Source organism: Crinia signifera, chromosome 2 (genome assembly GCF_055691185.1).
Source record: "Crinia signifera chromosome 2, ASM5569118v1, whole genome shotgun sequence".
Taxonomy (NCBI): domain Eukaryota; kingdom Metazoa; phylum Chordata; class Amphibia; order Anura; family Myobatrachidae; genus Crinia; species Crinia signifera.
In genome coordinates this window covers 353,087,552-353,110,692 of record NC_139218.1, presented here as the reverse complement: position 1 = coordinate 353,110,692, position 23,141 = coordinate 353,087,552, and the positions used below count along the sequence as shown (strand labels likewise).

The following is a 23,141-nucleotide window of genomic DNA, read 5'->3' as shown; positions in this document are numbered from 1 at the left end:
AATCCCGTGCGTGTGTGGGGTGCGCGCAGCATCAGAAAGCCATCATTGCGCGCATGCGCGGCGCGGGTTACTGAGCAGTGACGTCACGAATGTCTTGACTCTTGGCGGCTGATACGAAATAATGGAGAACACGGAGTGTATGCGGGTGTACTCCGGCATGCTGGCCGACCTGGGTAACGTTGCTGCTCACATGCCTTACTCGCATCACTGCAGTACAGGTGTATTTAAGCAAGTCCTGATTGCAGACGCACTGTTCAATTCCTCATTTCTCTGTCCATGAAATGGGCGTTTCTGGGTGTCAGCTGGGTGACTTCCTCAGTTCATCCTAGCTACTGTCCTGATTTTAGTCTCAGTTTTCGGGCACTGCCCATTTGTCCCATCCGCAAGCCGCATCGTCTTGCTGGAAGGTGCCAGCATAGATCAGTGTCATGGCATTCCTCCCAACATGACCCTCTCCAGGAGGGACACAATGCTCTGTTTCTGGACTTCCCTCAAAATGTATGATTGCCAGCACCTGTTTCCACAGGTTAATTGATAAGAAAGGTGCTTCAACACAGGTAATGGCAATCATTAATTAAGGTAGAAGTCCAGAAACCGAGCAATGTGTTCCTCCTGGAGAGGGTCATGTTGGGAGGTATGGTCATGGGCCTGTGCTGTTGTGAGCATGGACACCAGTTGGTGTAAAGCAGTGGTCAGGTAACAGGGGTAAATTACCCCAAATGGGGTAAAAATGCAATTCCTGGGGGTAATGGATGGTCGTGCTGTCAATACACAGCCGTGGATGCATATAAATCTATATGCATGCCAAGCTGTGTCTCTGCAGCGTGACTGTCCATTACACCCAGGAATTTAATTTCATTGCATATAGAATCTATATATAGATTCTATATGCATGCTCGGTTGTGTGTGTTACAGTACTGTAGTGTACATGGACCTTACGCAGTGCGTATGGACCTTGAGCATAACACGCTTCCCTGCATGATGCCCCGGGCCCTGCCTCCAAGACCGCCTGCTTCTTCAGTAGAGTAGACTAGTTGCTGCGCCATCACGGCAGTGCACAGTCTGTACTGCCACTGTGGTGCTGAGTTTCTTTGCCTGTTTATAGGCTCCAGTTAAGACCGGCATGTCCAAATCATGGCCCTCCAGCTGTTGCAAAATTACAAGTCCCATCATGCCTTGCCACAGTGTTGCTATTAGAGAATGGTAAAACTATGGCAAGGCACGCTGAGATGTGTCGTTTCACAACAGCCGGAGGGCCATAGTTTGGACATGCCTGAGTTTAGGTATACCCATCTCTAGTCTAGGAAAAAAAAATTGCACTGACTGTCACTATATCATGTTGAAATACTGACACTAACAGTTGCCTGGATGTCACATTATCAATGTCTATACCACACACACAGCCTGGCAGCCATTGATGATGACCATGTATGGCTGTGTGTGGTACAAATTTTATACCACACACAACCATACATGGTAATCATCATCGTCAATGGCTGCCAGGCTGTGTACCGTACTAGCAGGATATATCATACCATTTTTGGGGGTACAGTGTTACAATTATGATTTCCTTCCCATCAAATCAATGGGGTAATGTTTACCGATCTAAAGCTGTACACACGGTGCAATATCGCTGGCAATATCGTCGCTGAGCAACCATATTGCCAGCAATTTGTGCTGCAACAATAAATCGCCGGGTGCACGCTCCCGTGTTCAGCCAACTAATGGTCGCAACCTCCTGCGATCAGCTGTTTCCCTCTGCAGCTCCCTCGGCAGAGTCTCCTGTTCATCAGCGACCAGAGAAAGCAGACCCAGTAATATATCGCACCGTGTGTATACAGCTTTAATGTAGTTTGGGGTCAAAGGTTAAAAAGTTCCCTGACCCCTGGTGTAAGGACTGATAATTACAATGATAGTTTATGGCTGCAGATGGGAAAGCGCTGGGCAGTGCAACAATTTGCATGGTGCCGTATAGTTACTGGCATTAGCATAAGGTAGCCCTATACAGACTGGGTGACCCTGGCCACTGCCTATATAGTTAACAATATCAGCTGCAGCCATGGGTGGCTGATTACTCACTGAACGATATTGGTAAACTATCATTCAGTGACGTCAGTGGGGCCCACTGAACATGCAGGTCGTTTGGCCATATAGTCAAATTGATGTGCATGTTCTGCAGACAGGAGGGGATTTTAACATTGCGCAGAAGCATACATTGTTAACAGTATTGAATATACACACTAGGCAATATATTAAAAGATATCTGCCAGAAGCCCCTTTCTGAGTGATCTATTTTACAATACCCTCTAGTGTGTTTGGGGCTTTAGCGCTGATCAAAATCAAGCCCCATGTCTTGTGACATCACCAAAAGCAAGGATTTATTTTGGTAGACACCCAATGTTACACCGCAGAACCCACTCCTGTCACTGAGGAGGAGTCAGCACTTTGGTGTCACCGCTCAGCAGGTGAAGCCTGCACCCACCTTTTTAAAAACAATATACTCTGAGCGCTAGGGGCAAGTGTTTGAGTGCTGTGTGCAAGTGGCTGCCCTCTGGGAGGGGGATGCCGCCCCCAAAAGTTACAAATGGAAGAGGAGGGATACCAGTGGGCGCCTTTTGTACACAAATAAAACAATTTATTAAATAAACAAATAACATAAGAAGTAAAAAATACTAATAAACAAAATATACACAGAATATATACAAAATATTTCGTATATATTCTGTGTATATTTTGTTTATTAGTATTTTTTACTTCTTATGTTATTTGTTTATTTAATAAATTGTTTTATTTGTGTACAAAAGGCGCCCACTGGTATCCCTCCTCACCCACCTTTTTAATGCTGCTGTTGGCAGGGCCTATAATGGCGCCCTGGAGCAGTGTGGCAACAGGCAAGCTGCCCACCTGCACGGTGCTCTGCAGTATACACAGCTTAAGCCACAGGGAGTAAATAATACATATTTGGGGGCTAGGAAGCGTTTTCAGTTACCCACAGCTTTTATTGTTTGTCTGTATTTCATGTCTCTTTCCCCACAACCATGTGTATTATAACATATTTACATTCTGCCGCTTGTAAATATAAATCCAGATAGTGTTGGGCGGATGCTCTCGCCTTATGGTCACTAGTTGGCAACTACTCTTCTCCTCTGCTGTCAGACTCAACCTGTCCCATTGATATGTCATTCACCGTGACTGTGTATAAGAGGCTTGTTTATCATTAATCACATATTCAATGCGATCTGTTTGCAATATTAGCAGGATTGCATTGCAATATGTGATTACATTGGCAGGTATTATAAAGAAGCACCTGCAATAGAATCCCATGAGGGATTTTGCAGCCACAAATAACTTATAAACCGTCTACAGTGCCCCTTAAACTTAGAGATGTTGTCAAAATAAAAGTTGATTATAATGGATGGCTGTCACTCACTACTTACAGTACATTGAGCAGATTTTTGACTGACTACTGAGCCCAGTTTTCACAGCACATACTGGGCCTTATTCTAGTTCACTCTTTCTGACAATATCCTTCTTAGATGGACAAAACCATGTGCACTGCAGGTGGGGCAGATGTTACTTGTGAAGAGAGAATTAGATTTGGGTGGGGTTTTACTTCAAAGTGAGATCTATATTGCAGTGTTAAAATAAGGCAGCCGGTATTTACCCTGCACAGAAACTAAATTACTCACCCAAATCTAATTATCTCTGCACCTGTTACATCTGCCCCCCTGCAGTGCACATGGTTTTGTCCATCTAAGAAGGATTTTGTCAGAAAGAGTGAAGTAGAATAAGGCCCACTGTTCTCTACTACTACAAGCTAGGCTCCAAAATGATAACAAATAGGGAGAAGTGGATCCCACCATATGATTACACGTGGGTATGTATGCCTTAATCACAGGGTTTTACAAGTAAATAGTATACCTTTTACTACAGTCATCCTAAATCTATTTGTATGAAAATCATTACTACTGTATTTGCTTCTGTCCTTGCAGGGAAGCTAAGCAGTGAAGCAGAGGCATTGGTGGAGCATAATAAGCGAATCAGAGAGTACAACATAAAATTGGAAACCATAAATACAAGCTTTGATCAGGTGAGATTTCTTACATTGTTTAGAGTTTAAAAATGAAGTACATTAGACTGTAAACTTGTCCCCCCCCCCCCCCCAGAATTCTCTCTTACGGCGATTGTCTCCCACAAGATGAAGTGTGTGTCATTTTCTTACAGTTTCTTTGTGTGTCTATATTCTATATTTCAGAATATTTGCTCTAAAATAAGTGAATGTAATATAAAATAGTTTTACCTGCAACACTGTGATGTGGGAAATATATAAATCAGTGGTTTTCGGCCTTATTTCAGGTCTCCACACAGAATTGCATGCAAAATAATTAGCTTCACTTGTGGTTTTTCAAAAATGTCAATGAGTAATGAGTACACCTGTACACCTGCACACCTGCTCAGTGACCTGGAAAACGTGAACTGTTGGGGGTACTTGAGGACTGAGGTTGAGAACTACTGAAATAAATGATGCAGAGACACATTTTAGAAGTGTTGACATTTTCTCTTTTTGTGATCTGGAAGTGAATGAGTCTATCCTATGCTTTCCTTTGCCCTTCTTCCCAACATCACTTGTGAGCAAATTATACACCGGTTAGTGGTCCAGGACCAATTCAGATTATTTATGATCAGTTATTTCTGGACAAAACCAGTGCTGGTGGCTGCCAATCATAAAATGTGTACAATCAGAAGCAAATCCTACCACATACCTGAACCTAAGAAGCACATATAAACAATCTACTTCATTTTATATATTTTTGGGGGGGCCTAGGGGTGTTGTGGAATAATTCTGATACTCTAGGGTGCAGTGATTCTCAAAAGATTGGGAACCCCTGTCTTAATGTATAGTTTGGAGCAGTGAAGGGACTTGATCAAAAACGTTCAAAAACTGTATATCAAAAGACGAGAAGTTGTAGAACACAATGCACTGAAACCGGACGGAGGGAGGTTGAAGGGAAATGTGAGGAAAAAGTGGAATAGCCTCCTATCAGGTGGTAAGGGCTTAGGCAGCGTCTACCAGGGTATGAATATACTTACAAAGAACTAAAGGTGTCCATACACGTCCCAATACTGCCGTACTTTTTGTGCTAATATAGCATTGCATCGCATTGCATGCGTTGTGCATGCAATGCAATAAAAAGACAGTACAAAAAGTATGTGCAGCACCTACTTTTTGTACTATGCGATGAGATGCCGCGGGAGCGCACATCTCAAAGCACACATTGCATCGGCAGTATCGAGACGTGTATAGGCACCTTAAGGATCATTTACTATACTAGTTGCAAAGGTCTGTTTTTTTTTTTAAGGAATATCTACAGAGGTGTATAGAGGCCCATTTCCAGCAACCATCACTCCAGTGTTCCAGTGGTACATTGTGTTTGCTATTAGAATAGATGGTTAGACAACCCTTGAAAACCCTTGTGTAATTATGTTAGCACAGCTGAAAACAGGTTTGCTCATTAGAGAAGCTATAAAACTGGCCTTCCTTTGATCTAGTTTAGCATCTGGAGCATCAAATTTTTAGTGATCCTTCTAGGATAGGGGCAGGGCGCTAAGTATGGGACAGCATGAGGGGGGCTGGCTGAGCCTCTTCCTCTATTGCTGTTCACCCACCCACTTTGTCCCCTATTGCTTTTCTCCCCCTTTATACTGTTCATTCTAGAACACGCCATCTTTGAAAACCCATACTGTTTTCCTGTTCCCTGTCTGGGGTGTTTCTAGCACAGGTCTGGTTTGCATATCAGTGCTGATATACAGACCACACTGTGCTAAAAGCATTATAGCAGACAGTGACACCCCAGGCAGGGAAGAGAAACTGCACGGGTTTTCAAAGATGGCGGGTGCTAGAATGAACACTACTCTACTACTTATCTGTTGCTGTTCTCACACTCTACTATTCATCTGTTTCTGCACTTTTTTCTGTTGCTGCTCTCCTGCGCTCCTATTCCTTAATTGCTGTTCTGCTTCTATTCCCTCCTTGCTATTTTTAATAGATCATAATAAATAATTTCATTGCACTAATATTAAATACAAGTTTTTCTCTACAGGTCCAGTCCAGACTTGTGCGTGTTGCATCTGTTAAGCCAGGCCTCTGCAAAACCCTCCTGTAAAACATATTCCAACATAATGATCATATAGCAGAAGATGGAGCACACTATATACTTATGATTTCAGTATATGTAATATGTACAGCTTACTGTGCGTAAATGTATAGTTTCATTATAGTTTACAGCAAAATGTTACTGATAAATACAGTATTTGTGTTTGGAGATGGTCACTGATGGCATGCAATGTATATTCATTGTGCTTCGGATACTTTGGGCTGTATTCAGTGCGTCCGATGAGGGGTTAAACAGCGGAGATTGCGGTAAACAAACGTCTCTCGCCGTTTAACCCCTGTGTCGGCTGCTCAGCCTATTCAACGTTGTGGGGGAATACTCTCTGTCAAAGGACAGCAATGATTCCCCCCAAACAGCGAGGCTCGTGGCTAATTCAGAGAGCCTTGCTGTTTTAGCGGCCGCACACGCAGTTTCCCCGTCACTACAAAAAACTAGCAAGGTGGAAACGACGTGTGCACCGGGGGTCAGTTGAATACTGACCGTGCGAGCTGTGACAGCAAGCAGTCAGCACTGAAGCTTTGAATACACCTCATAGTGGATGGTTCCAAAATAATCTATTTTATTAGCTGCATCACAATATAAATGAAAAGCAGTTTATACTGTGATTATGCAGTTTTCGACTTGCCCTTTATATTAATATTTGTTAATGGGAAGATATGCAGAATTGTTCTGTTTGTTTATTTTGTTTTTTAATAAGCTGGGCTGGGGTAGTTTGTAGCGTAGCTGTGTCTATTTGTTACCACAACACAATATTTACTATGGCCTACACACATGCCCATATTAAGGCATTTTCTTAGTGACTTTGCTTAGTTTGGCAAAGTCGCTTAGAAAATGCCCCTACATCGGTGTGTGTGTGTAGGGGCTATAGTGACAGCAATGCGTGTCCCCGCGCGGCGCTGTCGCTGGCCGAGATTGATGAGCAGTGTCCATCAATATTGGCATCGCCAGTGTTCTCTCACCAGAGAACACTGCCACTGTCAGCTCGCTCAGCACACGGAGCCGGCAGATTGCTCTGTGTGTGGTGAGCGACAGAGGCGCAGAACTGCACAACCTAGCATAGCGAGGTCGCACTATGCACATCACTGTGTGTGTAGGGCCCATTACTGTGTAAATTCTCCAAAATGGGATACACATGGACAAACCAACAAGTTAACAGGGCATCTGTGTATTAAAATGTTAACTTTATCACACAGGTGTGTTCAAAATGTGGCCCTCCAGCTGCTGTGGATATACAGTATGCATACCAACATTCCCAGTTTTGCTATTAGGGTATGAGAAGTGTGGCAGTGCATGCTGGGATGTTTAGTTTGACAGAAGTTGGATGGCTACATGTTGAATTCCCCTGGCATAATATGTTTGGTATAGGTGAAAATCGGCTAATATGACCATCTAATATTTAACATGATATCTAATATTAAACAAAGGGCATTGTCCAATTAACAGTGGTAATTTACTGTGGCTTATGCTGCATTCTCATTGCCGCCCCTGCAAAATCCCGTGTTTTTGACAAGGCATAGAGCATCTCAGCTCTACAGACCCCATTCATACTGCACCTTAGACCCGGGAAATTCCTGTGTCTGCCCTGTTCACACTGCTTCCCCTGGTCAGCCTGCCATCAAGTGTGTGGCAGCTAAGAGCAGCTTTGATTGGATGTTTAAAAAGCAGCTTTGAGCAAAGCAATGAATTTGCTTTTTTGCATTTTGTGAGAAAAACCCGGGTCTGTGCTGTTCTCACTGCCATACACCTGTGTATTACCCAGAAAAAACCCTGCAAATAATCTGTGTGTGATTCCCAGGGCATAACATCTGGGAATTTCCAAAGACCCTTTCACACTGCGACAGGACACTGGAAATTGCTGCTTGCCCTGGCAAAAACCCGTTTTTTGCAGCAGTGAGAACGGGGTATAACTGAGTCACATGGGGCTATCCTATTAGTTCCCACCACTGCCCATCAATTATCGGGAATTATATCCTGCCTGTCTCCCTCATAAGTGTTCTTCAAAGCTGGGAATACTGCCACGAAAAACATAGGCGTTTCTACCACCTGATCTTGGTAGCTAGACATTTTCTATATTATATTGCAGTTTATTTTCATACTAATTATTAGTGCTTAGTATTTACAGTGCACCTGCATTTTCTTTTTTTGACATTTGTCATCTATGTGTTACTGGAGCTAATATAACGATATTGGTTTTCTAAGAGGCTTGGGTAAACGGAGAACAATAGCACTCTATGGTTTGATCCTTGCAACGTCACAACAGATTGTTAGAGGAGAGACGGAGAATAAGGTTTCATGGAAAAATTGAATAAACAAGTATTGACAACCAGCAGAGGGCAGTATTGCCAAATGAATGTGCTATTAGCAGTAGTGTTGGGGATTAATAGGGTTATGGTATAGATCACAGGTACTCAAAGTCGGTCCTCAGGACCCCACACAGGGCATGCTTGATCTGGAAAACGCGAACTGTGTGGGGTCCTGAGGACCAAGTTTGAGAACCACTGGTATAGATGATAGAACATATCTAGCTTGACCACTAATGGTTCACAGTGACTAGATCGACACCTAAGAATGGTCAACATACTCTGGGTTGACACAAGGTAACGGTTGACGTGATCAAGGTGGCTGTTTACATATGTCATGGACACTGTACCGTGTCCTCTTGCATGGCAAGCGGCACACTATTATAATCTAACTCTGTGCCCACTTGGATGGTAATGTTTGAACCAAGTCGGTTAAAAAACAAATAAATATGAAAAACCATGCCCTTTATTAGTGTTGACCTTCTGTCATTGTTGACCTAGGGTATGTCGACCATTCTTAGGTGTCGACCTACTCACTGTCAACCATTAGTAGTCTACCTAGTCGTTGTCGAACCAGGGACTAGATACCGATTAATAGTTTCCAATGTAAACATTCTGGAGCATTTCCCTGTATCCCGGTTGACCACTCTGACCTGTTTTAAAACCATACACTGAGCAACCAAAGCATTAAATCATCTGACAGGTGAAGTGAATAGCACTGACTACCTCATTACAATGGCACCTGTCATATAAAGGTATCTTCCAATATTGTCGGGATATTTCAATCCCCATGGAATACAAACTCACCTTAAAACGGTGCGCTATTTTCACTGTAAGGTATCTTTAATCCAGAGTCCTCAGGCCAGCCGTAATAGATCTCAAGTCCAGACACAGTTCACACGAAGTAAAAAGTGGTTTATTCCAAACTGCATAAAAAATACAAGTATAAAACAGAAGTAAAAAGGTCTCCAGCTTTCACTTCACCTCAAACACCTACTCCTCGCCCGGGTTTGGAGAAAAGGTGAACAGCTCCAAGGATGGAAAATAGAGCTGCTGATGGGGGCTCCTCCTCAATACAGATGCATTTCGGGCCTAATTTGCCATTATTCAAGGTATCGAAAAAGGGCCAAATCAGGCCCGAAACACGTCGGTATCAGATTTTCACTACTTCCAAAGTCTCATTAGATGGCACCGGAGCCAGGTATCTAACAGCGTCCACCGTAACTCCTGAGAGCCGGGCCCTTCCCTACTTTATATATATATATATATATATATATATATATATATATATATATATATATATATATATATATATATATATATATATATATATATATATATATATGACTGCGGCACTCGTCACACGAAATAATGACAGAATTAGCAAGATGCCAGATGGTATCAAGCCTTGCTTCCTGTCATTATTTCGTGTGACGAGTGCCGCAGTTGTGTACATATTCTTCCCTGTTGGGTTCAGCGGGCACCACATCAAGCTGCCATATTTGGGAGAGTGCCGAGCATCTACCACATATATATATATATATATACACACACACACACACGTCCACACATACATACATTGTGGGTGTATATAATATATATATATATATATTGTAGTGGATGGAGTAATGGCTTGCGGCACACGAAATGTGTAAGTGTGCGAGTTGCAGGCAGACAGCTTGTCGTCGTCGTACCCCCCTCCCCCCCCCCCCAATCCTGCCTTTACTATTAAAAAAAGAAACATATAAATCAATGACAGGCAGTCTGTCCCCCCTGGCCATGGGTATGAATACTTTGGGGGAGTGACTTGCCCGGTTAAGCCATGCCCTCAAATGAGGCCACACCCCTTTTTGGCGTGCAAGGCTTTGCCGCGCGCAGATCCATCCTGTTAGTGTTTTCATTTGGGACCACCCATTACCATACATCTAGATTTCTCCATCCCTGCTCTAGTGCAACTAGGAACACAACTGTAGTCCCATTAGATGGCGGCACACGGATCCCTCGCGGTATGGAGGCATAAAGATGTGATTGTTGCTGCGATGGCAGGAGCAAGGTCCTGGTAAAAGGTGTCCAATTAATGATGTCCCAACAAGCTCGGAAAATGTGGGTAACGGTGGAGACTGTGCTGGAGAACCCTGAACTTGACCCATGCTATTTGGAAAAACAAGAACTTAACAATATAAGTTAGAAGGTAGCTCGGGATGGATGTGATACTGTAGGCCATCTTTACCAAGATGGTATACTCCATTCCTTTGAACATCTAGTGTCATATACAGTTTCTTGCAACTCCGACATGCAGTGACTGCACATGGGGTACTGCTCCACAGCTCTCTGAAAACCCTGTTCATGCGCTGGTTCGCAAAATGCAGAGCCAAAAAAAGATCTCAGTTCCGTACTTTTCTCTCCTTTTCCAGAGCTGACATGTTTAGCGATTTGTGTGCTAAGTGGGTGATTGATCTAGGGCCCATTGAGAATGAGGATTGGGTTCATACAGTTGGTACCCCCAAGAGCGCCACGTCATATGCCAGATTTCAGCAAATCCAACTATATATTCTTCACCGGGTTTACTGGACCCCGAGCAGACTACTGCGAATTGGTGGCTCTGTGTCGGATGCTTGTCCTTAAGTGCTCAGAGTTTGGGGCTGGTTTCTTGCATCTGCTGTGGCAATGCTCACAGGTGGTTTCTTTTTGGGAAGCAATTTCGTCAAGTATCTGAGACACAGGTATTCAGGTTCCTCTCATGTCCCCATGTATCTATGTCTTTGGTTTAGAATTCGAGGAGCTCCTACCTACCCATCTAAGAGAATATGTTGATAACCTCCTCACTCTGGCCCATGATTGTATTGCCCAAACCTGCATGAGCCCAGTCTCATGCTGCATGGGTTGCACTTGTAAATGTCACACTGTCCTATGAATGCATTGGGGTATATTCAATGCCGCTGGTGAGGGGGTTTGTGCAGCAAGTATCACTGAAGACAAGCCATCCTCGCCGTCAAACCCCTCGAGGTTCGCTGCAAATGCAGAGAGCAGCTGCATTTTGTGGCGAGCCTCGCTGTTTTAATAGGCTAACTCACCATTTCCACCTCACCTCAGGGAACAGGCTCGGTGGAAATGGCGGGTGAACAGGGGTAGTTTGAATATTGACTGAGCTATCGGCAATGCTCGTCATCAGAGCATTGAATTTACCCCTTTATTTTATTTAAGTTTCTTATATAGTGCAGCATATTCCGTTGCGCTTTACAATAGGAGACAGTTATACAACAAACTGGGTATTTACAGACAGTCAAAGGTATGAGGGCCCTGCCTGCAAGCTTACAATCTATAGTTTACTAAGCATGGCTGCGACAGTAAATATGTTAAAGTTTGGGGCTTCTGGCAGGATTCTCGATTTTATATTCAAGATGACTTATCCTATATTATTTATTTTATATTGGTGCCCCGACTGGGTGCCTCCCTGCCCCCACGTGCTGATGTACCACTGGAAATTTCTTACAGTATATGCTGAATTATATTTGTAATGCTGAACAAGAATATTAAGTTTAGAATAATGTCCAGAAAATGCACCGCTTTAATTTTGTTTTATTGAAGGAAATGGCAAAAAACTTAATAAAAATGACTTGATTTAAAAAAGATGGATGTCCCAATTTTCAATGGAACCAGTATAACCGTGTTGGGCTTAATACGTTTCTCTGTCAGTACCAGCTTCCTCAATATTTTAATGTGATCTTATAATATATTGTCTTAAGTAAGAAACAGTTTTCACTTAATTTTTTACAGCCTGCGTGGATTCAGTATTGAATCCCGGCGGCCGGGATCCCGGCGTTCAGAATCCCAACGCCGGAATCCCGACAGCCGAAATGCCGACAAGGGGGGGACATGGATCGCCCCCCCTTGCGGGCTCGCTGCGCTCGCCACGCAGCGGGCCCGGTGCCTCGCTACGCTCGGCACACTAATTTATTCTCCCTCCAGGGGTGTCGTGGACACCCCAGGAGGGAGAAAGTGTCGGCGGTCGGGATTCTGAACGCCGGGATCCCGACCGCCGGGATTGTAACTGCATCCCGCCTGCGCTGGTATAACCCTTGTTTTTTCAGCATATTATAGGAGGGCTGACTACCCTCATACCTAGCGCAGTTGCTTTGTGCACCTCCATCCAGATATATTCACATTTGTGGGGAACAAAGGCTATCCCATCTGGTCAGATACCACAGGAGAGCTACTGTAGCATAAATTGCTGAAAACATTAATGTTGAATCACGTTTTATTTACATCATTCGGACAGTCTGGTGCATGTACATCATTTACCTTGGGAAGAGATGGTATCAGAATAAACCATGGGTAGAAGCCAAGCTGGAGGAGGCACCCCTCTGGGAAACCTACCATTTATGTGGATATTACTTTAAAACTTACCATGTACTTAAACGTTGCTGCATAGCAAGTACATCCCTGATGGCAGTGGCCTCTTTCGGCAATGCAAACATTGCTCAGTAATGGCTTGAGGAACATAACCAAGAGTTCAAGGTGTTGACTTGAACTCCAATCCAATCAGGCATTTTTGAGGTGTGCTGGAAAAACAGGTAGGAGCAGTGGAGGCCCAAACTTGCAGGACTTTAAGGGCTTGCTGCTAATGGCTTGATGCCAAATACCACGGGTAGACACCTTCTGATATCTTCTGAAGTCCATGCTTTGATGAGTCAGTGCTCTTTTTTTGGCATGAGGGGGGCCCTACACAATATAAAGAAGGTATATTTAATGTTCTGGCTGATGGGTGTGTATATAAAATGTCTAATTTGATTGGACCATTGATATAGTTTTGGAGCCAGAGGAAGTTGAGGTTTAGTTTATTTTGTTAGCACTCCATGGTAAATGGTTATGTATTGGTTATGTTATGTATTAGTGTTCCAGATTATATTACAATTATACAAAACATGTTGTGATGATGCTGTGAAGGATAGGGGAATCCCAAGCTCCCTTGTAGTGTAGCTAAGGAGAGGAGAGCATGACCAATTCATGTCTATGTCCCTATAAGACATTTAGTAAACATTTTCTTTATAGTCTTACCAAGTTTCAGCGCACTGCTTATAGGAATGCAGTGTTTTCATTCTCTTTTAGCACACATTCTTTTCTATATAAGGTGATGGATGTAGCGTTTAGTTCAAATGACGTAAGAGGTAAAAGAATAATCAGGTTTTTATTTGAGTTCAAACAAATGGCTTCCTGCACACTGTTCCAGGAGTAGGAAACGTACCTCTGCTCCAGTTGTTGCTGAACTACACATCCCAGCATGTCTGGGATGTGTAGTTCAGCAGCAGATGGAGTGCCACAGTTTTCCTACTTCTTCTCTAGTCATCCCGTATTTAAGACCATAGCGTTTTCTCCGATGACCTCTTCAGCACTGGCACAATACTGATCAGCAACCACATGTTAATGGGAGTTTGAACTTGTCATTTCAGAAGCAGATCAAACGCCATAGCCTGCAGGGATGTGCGGTGAGGTAAATGGCTCAAGAGTCCCTGGCAAGTACCAGAGCCAGATATGCACACAATATATGAGCCATGGGGTACATACCAGCATTATACACATGTGCAGCAGTATACACTGCAGGAGATTCGCTGCGTTTTGTTAGAGATGTGCAGAGAAGGTAGCCAGGTGAGGCACTGCCTCACCTGCCATAGACTTTTTACTCAAGAGTTTTGACTATAAAAATGATTACAATAATAAAAATAAGTATTTTTTTATATTTTATTTGTATTTTTGACATATTTAATAAATTCAAAACTCCGGCATATACGCCAGTATGACAGGAAAGGCTGTGCCTCACCCCACCGCACACCACTGATAGAGTGTAAGGCCTAGGGGCCCAGTTATCAATGATCACATATTTAATGTGCTTTGGGTATGATGTTAGTGCCCAGGACTTCACCTGGATATATTAATAACAGGTGAGCTGCTGGGGGCTTCTGGCAAGGGTTTCAGAGGAACCATCTGACAGCTGATAATGTGGTAGTCTATAGCCATTTTCAGATGGCAGTAGCCATTATATAGATTGTAAGCTCCACTGGGGCAGGCACTGATGTGAATGTTCAACTATTCTCTGTAAAGCGCTGCAGAATATGTGTGCGCTATATAAGAAACTGTTAATAAATAAATAATATTGGGAATGCATCACATTGTAAATGTTGGTTAATTTGGCAGCAGCACAACCCCATAGAAACTTATGGGGAATTTGCAGGAATGGAGCCATTGCAGCAGGTATTGGAGATATATGCTGCAGTCTTTCCAATGTACATTAACGGGATACTCAATATTTGCTAACCTCCGAAAAATGTGTGTTTTCGGCAAAATAACCACAAATATTGGGTGATAAATGGGTCCCCTATTCCTGTAAGATATAGATGTAGAGTTGCTAGACTTTTAACCCGCATCAGCTGAAAGCTGCTGGACAATAAAAGATCACGGTTCAAATGTATTAGCCTCCAAGTTCAACGGCTGTGTAGGTTGGTAAGGGGCAATCATTTACAAGGCATGAGTTTGCCACACTCGGAGGCCATTACATTTAGCCCTACAAGCGCAACAGTGCACACATGTGTTAAAATAATGACAATGTATAATCTTTTACACAAATAAATACATTTTATTTTATATGGAAAATAAAAGCAACTTTTTTTTACAGAAATATTTAGGCAGATCGACAATGAATTCTTACCGTTAAGCATGCAGAAGAGACTTTTATATGGGCCGCCCATTATCATGTTTAGTGCAGTGCCACCTGGTGCTGTTATGTTACCACAGCGTTTTATAGCGAAGACACACACAGCCAGTGCAGCACTGTTCCCACTGCACCATGTACTGATCTCTGGTGTGAGAGGGGGAATTACATTGGCTGCATGTATTCCTTATTTATAATGCTGCTTTTTTTCTGGTCATGGTGACACTGCCCTTAGGTGTACTTTGTCATACAGAAGGCACACGTCTGTGTAAAAAAGGGATTTTCCTAGTTAACAGTAAAAGTTTGTTTTCAGTATTATTATGGTTTATATGATGTCTATGTTGAAACATGGGTAATATTATGGTAATGAATAACACGGTTTGTGATGAGCATTAGATTTTTGATTTAGCAGACATTCTGTGGTAAAAGCAAAAAAGTGTACGTTTTATTTAGGTAGGGAGAGTAAAAAATGTTAAAATAATGATTTTCAAACTCTGGACATGGTATTTACCCACAGGTCCTCCACTCTGAATTAAGAAGGCAATAAAATTAGTATATAGGGCCTTATTCTGAGTTGCATGCAATGTCGATGTACATGTATCTGAGCGATTATTTGCAACTGTGCATTTGCAAGATATTCTGAGAAACCTACAGCAAATACGCTGTAAGTGTATACACAAAGTTGCTGTTGTGTTCCAGTGCCACGAGGATGTACATGAAAACGGCTTCGTTCAGATATGCAGCCACAAGGTTAAGAGGCCATGGCCAGACAGAGACTATGCACCTCCCGTAGAGCTAGTGCAAGTTTTGAGTGTGCGACTGACGGCAGTGTATAGGGACACACCAATTGTTATAATGGGGTGCACAGGCGCTAAAAGTGGGCATCACTAAGGTGCAAGGGAAGGCTATTGCAGCTGAATTTGCAACAAAATTCTGAGAGTCAGCCACATAATGAAGGATGTGAGTAGGCAAACATATGCATTTATGCCCTGTCTTGCTTTTGATAAAAGTAATACTTAACATTTGTCCCATGTTTCCAACCATAGCCTTTGTTTTGACAAGTGACTATGTACTGTAGAAATGCTATAATGTGATATTAGAGCGAATGTTATTGCCTGAAACCACCACAAGGTGGCATACCATTACTAACATTTCTCTAATGCAGGGGTTCTTACACCATTTTGCTCAGTTTCCGGATGACACTCCGACAGTTGGGATTCAAACGGTCAGTATACCAATAACGGAATCCTGACTATTAAATGCCCAACAGTCGGGATCCCGCCTTACAGGAGTTATTGTCCCTTGTGGGGGTCCACAACCATCATAGATGGAGAATAGAACCTGTGGCGACCTGCAGCTTGGCAAACACAGTCAGCCCGCAAGGGACATCTTAGCACTCGCCCCCCTGTTGGAGTACCTGCCGTCAGGATTCCGATGGCGATATACTGACCATCGGGATCCCGACTGTTGGAGCATCATACCAAACCCTTTTTGTGCCAGACAGCAAATATTAGTAGAGGACCCCAGCAAGTTAGTGCTAAATCGGTCGGCACAATGGTAGGTTCCATGACATTTCAGTCCAGTGTGTACCCAGCATAAAGCTGGGTACACACGGGGCGATATTTAGCACATATCACTGGCAATATGGTCGCTGAGCGACCATACTGCCAGTGATTTAATGTGCTATGGGCAATAAATCACCGGGAGCGTGCTCCCGTGGCCAGCCCTGCAATGGTTGTTGGTCGCAGAAGCATGCTCCTGCCACCAGCGCTTTCCCCGGCAGTCAGCTGTTTCCCCCAGGCAGTTTCTCCTTCTCATCAGCGATCATCTCTGGTCGCAGATGAAAAGGAGACACTGAGCAATATATTGATTGAAAACAGGACACTGAGCAATATATTGCTGAGCGATATATTGCTCCGTGTGTACACAGCATAAGACTTCTGTTGACTTTTTTGCCTGCCCAGCCCATACAAATATTCTATACTTAAATATAAAATACCTGCTGTATACAGTGTTACATTTGCATGATCAACCAAACTGCAGTAGTCCATTCACATTGGCTTCTAATAGGTTGTCTTATATAGAGAAGTGTAGATTTCTGGGTCATAAACACTATATTTATCACATAAATTCTTTATAAAGTATAATCCATATAAGCATAAATAAACTGCAGCAGAATATTAACGATTTAGAAATAAGCTATTTCATAGTAATAAAACTATAACACAAGCTATATACAATAACAGTAAGCCATTGCTGAAGAACTGAATATACAGATATGTCCACATACATCTATCCTCCATGCGATACAATCTGTGTTACATGTAACGTGTACGCTCCATGTGACTCTGGCGTTAGGTGTCTTATGTGACTTTTTCCATTAACATGCATCTTATTTGCAAAACTGTGTGAATATGCACAAGAAGCTTCTGTTGATTAAAATGATATGTGGCATGCCTATATTCGATGTGACTGTGGCTATATAAGCCTAAAAAAAATACAGATACAGCTGCGGTCACACACACACAGAAAAAAGGCATGTTGTAAATAATTTTACTCAGCAGATGCTGCTTGTGCCTGTTTACTCCATTTAGCAAATAAGATGCATTTTAACTGAAAAAGTCACAAGAAAATACGAACTCCGTGACTAGAAGGGCTGATTAACATGAAAGGAGGCTAGATGTACTTGGACACATCTATATACAAGTACTTTATGGCAGGGGTGGGCAATAAGCGGCCCTCCAGTTGTTGATTGACTACACATTCCAGGATGCCTTGCATCAGTTTCAGCATTGCCAAACAGCAAAACTAAGGCAATGCATGCTGGGATGTGTAGTTCATCAACAGCTGGAGGGACGCTTATTGCCCACCCCTGCTTTATGGTTTATTTAGTAATTTAGCACAGTTCTATAACAAGCAGAGAGATGTTAGATTGGTTTATGCTAGTGAGTATAAAGGTGCTAGAACAGATGGCAGATTTTATTGTGGCAATTTATGTGTGTGTGTTAAATGATAAAAGATAAAGGGGAAATTGACTAATGTCCAACAACATATCTGTTATTATTTCTATTGCTTATTGGGGAAAGAGAATAAATAGGCAATGAGCTCAATTACCCAGGACAATCTGATGTACTGAAGAAAAAAATGAAAACAAAAAAAACAGTCTTGGGCCCCAAGTTTACAGTTCAGATTGTGACATAAAAGCTTCTAGTCTCTAGTAGTAAAATGGTCTTTCTAAGACGGGAAAGGCGACTGGGAATGGAGGAATGTGCAGTTATTCTTGTACTGCCACTGAGAAAGCTTAGTCACACATTAAGGCAACATGGAGAGCACTACTCATGGTTCAGTGAGGTTCCTCCTTCTTGTCTTGTTTCTCAATTAATTTGTAATCATCCAGAATGGAATAACTGGTCTCCTTTGCAGTCTTCTTCACAATCGCCTTTATACCAATGTGGTCAATGTTCAATGCAGTGACACCAACATTGATGGCAGAATTCATTGCATTGTCAGTAGCATGCCCGGCGTCTTTTCCATACCTACGTCACACACACACAGAAGCATGTCAGTGTTGTTCTTAGCATCAATTTACTGACTGGTTCCTGGCAAATCATTTGCACATTTTACATGATCGTTTCATAATTATAGCATAATTAAAATGCTGTTTGATCATATGGCCAGACATAAATCATTGCCCAATTTCCTAGATTCAGCAAAATTGAATTACCATTAGGGACATCCATTACTTACGCTGTCCGTACAAATGCAGCACACTTTATTGTTCTAGAATCTGCTGTACAGTAATCACAAGTGTTCTCTGCCACTGTGCCTTGTAACCACATGGCACCTCGTAATATACTGTATCGTATGGTATAATGTTGTTATTTTGTCTCACAGATTTTAATATTTATTCTACCTTGGCTAAATGAAATAATTTCTCCTGAACCAGTCAGTCGAAAAGGTATATATATATATATTTTTTTATGTGATTATATCCAGTAAAATATAAGCTCTAAATAAGCATATTACACTCTGCTTCTTATTATCTAATCTGCCTTGTAAGTCTTTGTTTTATCTCAATTTCCTTTTTAAAAAAAATTAATAAAAAAAAAAACATTGAAAGAACAAGTCAAGGTAAAAAAAATATGATTCAAAGTGTACAGCCTATGCACAAGTCCTTGTTTTTTGTTTTTAACTTATCCCCCCCCCCATTGTTTAGCGTGACTGTGGTTGCCATGGCAATGGCATGCCGTTTCACAAACTAAATTAGGTACTCTTTACCTAGCACGGCGCCCATCGCGGGCATCGCGGCCATCGCATGCACTAAAAAACGGGTGCGACGCCCGCGATTTCCCATAGGGAACAATGTTAAAAGTGTGATTGGACGCGATTTGAGTGTTCAATGCCTCAATGCCCGCGATTTTTCCATAGGAAACAATGTTAAATGGGCCACAGAGCCCAAATAGTCCCCCTGAAGTCTGAAATGGCCCCCACAATTATTAACGCCACCCCACGATCAACGTGAACCCGAAGCGTGGCGAGCGCAGCAAGCCCGCGAGGGGCGGCGGTACGCGTCCTCCGACCTTTTCATACCCCCACTATCCACGTCGGCGTGGAGTTGAGAATAGAATAGTGTGGCGAGCGCAGCGAGCCCGAAGCGTGGCGAGCGGACGCGGATACCTTCACAGGTAAACGCGTCCCTTCGCGGGCTTCACAGGTATCCGCGTCCGCTCGCCACGCTTCGGGCTCGGTGGCTCGCTGCGCTCGCCACACTATTCTATTCTCAACTACACGCCGACGTGGATAGTGGGGGTATGAAAAGGTCGGAGGACGCGTACCGCTGCGCTCGCCACGCTTCGGGTTCACGTTGATCGTGGGGTGGCGTTAACAATTGTGGGGGCCATTTCAGACTATTAGGGCTCTGTGGCCCATTTAACATTGTTTCCTATGGAAAAATCGCGGGCATTGAGGCAGTGAACACTCAAATCGCGTCCAATCACACTTTTAACATTGATCCCTATGGGAAATCGCGGGCATCGCGTCGCATCCGTTTTTTTAGTGCATGCGATGGCCGCGATTTTTTACCCCCGATGACCGCGATGGACATCGTGGGCGCCGTTCTAGGTAAAGAGTACCCTAAATTATTAATACCAGCTTGGATCTAAAGCCTATGGAGCAATGTACTACACCTGACCGGGTATACCATGGGAAGTGAGGCCCGTCAACTTCCCAGCTAATAAACACCAAAGTGTGCTGCATCTGTAAAAGAAGAAGGATCATACAAAGCAGGGTCCAGAAGTGAATGCTTTTTCCAGTCTTTATAAGCCCTGTAGCTCCTGAGGTATCATTCATCACAACAGCATTAAGCAATGTAAAAGTATTATTACACTCATGTGACTTGGCCAAAATGTACCCAGGATGCAAAAATAGCAAAGTTTGAGCAAGTATGATTTTTTTTATGACTTCATATTGCTTTTTTCTTGAATTATAACCCATGGTGATTCCTTCTGCTTTCACAATATGCGATGCAATGTCATATTACACATAGGATTACATCAGTTTTTCTAGACAATTTACAAGAGATTATACCCGAAAAGTAATCATTATCCATTGAAGAGTAATAATGGATTTGTGCATTTATATTAGCATATACTTTTATAGCTGTAACTGTCCGTTCAGAGTTTTAGTTCCACTGTGTATAATAAATCTTGTTGTATGTGGCTTGGAAATTAGTACTCGGCAAACCTTACTTTCTGTCTCTGCAGAGTAATATAAGTACTAGGCTACAGTGGCGTAACTATCTTTTTTGCGCCCCCCCGCCGCATATTTTTTTGCCGCCCCCTCTCCCACTCCCCCTCCCCTCGGCGCCCCCCCATGCCCATACCTGCCCAGCCGCAGCCGCATCTCCGGTCACAGTCCCGTCTCTCTCGGCGCGCCGGATCCTGCTGCTATAATGAAAAGGGACTCTTAGAAAATGGCTGCCCCCATACTGCAGACAGAAAACTGTCTGCAGTATGGCGGCAGCCATTTTCTAAGTGTCCCTTTTCATTATAGAAGCAGGAGCCAGCGCTGGGAGAGACAGGACTGTGCCGGTACGCAGGCAGGTACCAGCAGACAGCGGCGGGTAACTATAGCCCCGCAGACCCCCGGCGCCCAAACTTTCTCTGCGCCTCCCCGCCACCGCGGGGGCTGCGGAGCTATAGTTACGCCAGTGCTAGGCTATAGTTCTTTTAATTTTAAAACCACTTCTCCAATTGAGCCAGTGGCTGAAAATCACTGTGGGAAACACTTGTAGGTACAGTCTGTAACACGGAAGGTTGCAGCTATAGAAATATTAGTATTTTATGTGCAAGATAGCAGCACTGATAGAACCTATTATTGCAGATCATTTTTTAAATAAATGTTTTAGGGTATAATACTGAATACACAAAGGCATCATTAATTATAAAGGACACAATTACATTTAAACAATAAATAAACGGTATTCACTTAAGGTTTCGTAGCCGGAGGTTCGTCCATATGGAGTCCCCTATATCTAAAATGGAAACGTCACATATCTGTTACAGTTGCAGATAATTACCAAATGCCATATACTGTATGCTCAACGCATCACGGAACCTTTAGCTTTGTTCATTTCTCAGCAAACATTACCTTTGGTTTGCACAGGGCTGGAAATTCACATCTAGGTTAGTAATGAACACTGAATATATGAAATAAAAACGATTTATTTGTAAGGATGGCACCAAAGGATTCAGCAGTCTATGTACTAAGCTGTGGAGAAAGAAAAAGTGGACAGAGCTAAAGGAGGAAATGTAATAGTATGAGAGATTCAGAAAGATTTTTTTTTAAAGCGGCAATCATTTACACGGCAAAACCAGTTTGATTTTGCAGTGTAAATGATTGCCACTTTAAAAAAACTGGAGATTTCTTACGAAATCTCTCGTTTTCGGAATCTCTCATCCTATTAAAATTTCACCCAAAGTACCAACCAACCATCCAGTATTAACTGTAATTTTTCAAACACAGCCTGTACTATGACAGTTGGGAGCTGCTTGGCTGGTACTTTATTAATAAACAGTTTCTTATATAGTGCAGCAAATTCTGTTTGAAAATTGCGCTTTACTTTATGTGCTTTACTTATGCGCTTTACTTTGTCCCTCTCCAGAGTGTCTTATACTATTTTTATACGTGGAGAAAACCATAAATAAACTGTGTGTGTATGTATAGGTATAGGGTTGCGATTCCCTGACCTTGGCACATTCTTTTTGTAGATTTGTCTCAAGTGGACCCTCAGGTGTTACTATCTGGTTAATCTCCATTCAATAAAACCATTATTTTCTTTTTGCCATTTGATGGAATTAGGTTTTGCATGTAATGGTTATAGAAGTATGTAAAAAAAAAAAAAAAACCCTAGTTCTGGAGAACACGGGCTGTGATGTAACGTATCTGGACGGCGGATCGATCATGTTTAGGTCGACAATACCAGGATCGACCACTAGTGGTCTATGGCATTGAGTTAGACGCCTAAACTTGGTAGACTGGGTCTAGATAGACAGTGACGGGAGATCGATGGGAACGTGGTTGACAATAGCAAGGTCGACACAAGTTTTTTTGTGTTTTTTAGGTGCAGGTCGTGTTTTTTTGGTGCAGGTCCACTTGCATACTTTACTATCCAAGTGGACATAGAGTAATGCTGGGTACACACCAGAACAATTTGGGCTCAATTCCCCCAATTTCGACGAGTCTAACGACCTATTGTATGTAAAAAGAGCAGAATTGCATATGTTTTCAATGTGATTCTGATCCGATTGGTGTCCCCGTCGGTTGTTTGAAGACTTGACCTGCAGCACTAAAGATTCATCATCTACATTGGATAGTGTGCAGATCGTGTGCTCCAATCCAATCGTGTGACCATCGTACTATTTCAGGAAATCGTTTCACCTACGTTGCACGATCATGGTCGTT

At 42.8% G+C, this 23,141-nt stretch overlaps 1 protein-coding gene and 1 long non-coding RNA gene across 3 annotated transcripts in view; one reads left to right on the top strand and one right to left on the bottom strand.

Moving 5' to 3' along the window:
• The first annotated feature begins 22 nt into the window (after window positions 1-22).
• Window positions 23-9,181, top strand: LOC146057936 (uncharacterized). Its single transcript, XR_014469800.1, has 3 exons — window positions 23-173; window positions 3,993-4,090; window positions 6,102-9,181. It is a non-coding gene; the product is annotated as an uncharacterized LOC146057936 (long non-coding RNA).
• An 8,959-nt stretch (window positions 9,182-18,140) lies between these two features.
• SPART (spartin) overlaps window positions 18,141-23,141 on the bottom strand; it is a 28,537-nt gene continuing 23,536 nt past the window's right edge. The window contains exons 8-9 of one of the 2 annotated variants that reach the window (XM_083169781.1): window positions 21,666-21,711; window positions 18,577-18,715 (exon numbers count right to left, since the gene is read on the bottom strand). In XM_083169781.1, the coding sequence (XP_083025907.1) occupies window positions 21,666-21,711 (46 nt within the window). In that variant the 3' untranslated portion in view covers window positions 18,577-18,715. Of the gene's footprint in view, window positions 18,716-21,665; window positions 21,712-23,141 lie in introns of both variants that reach the window. The other variant, XM_083169780.1, reaches the window with a different exon arrangement.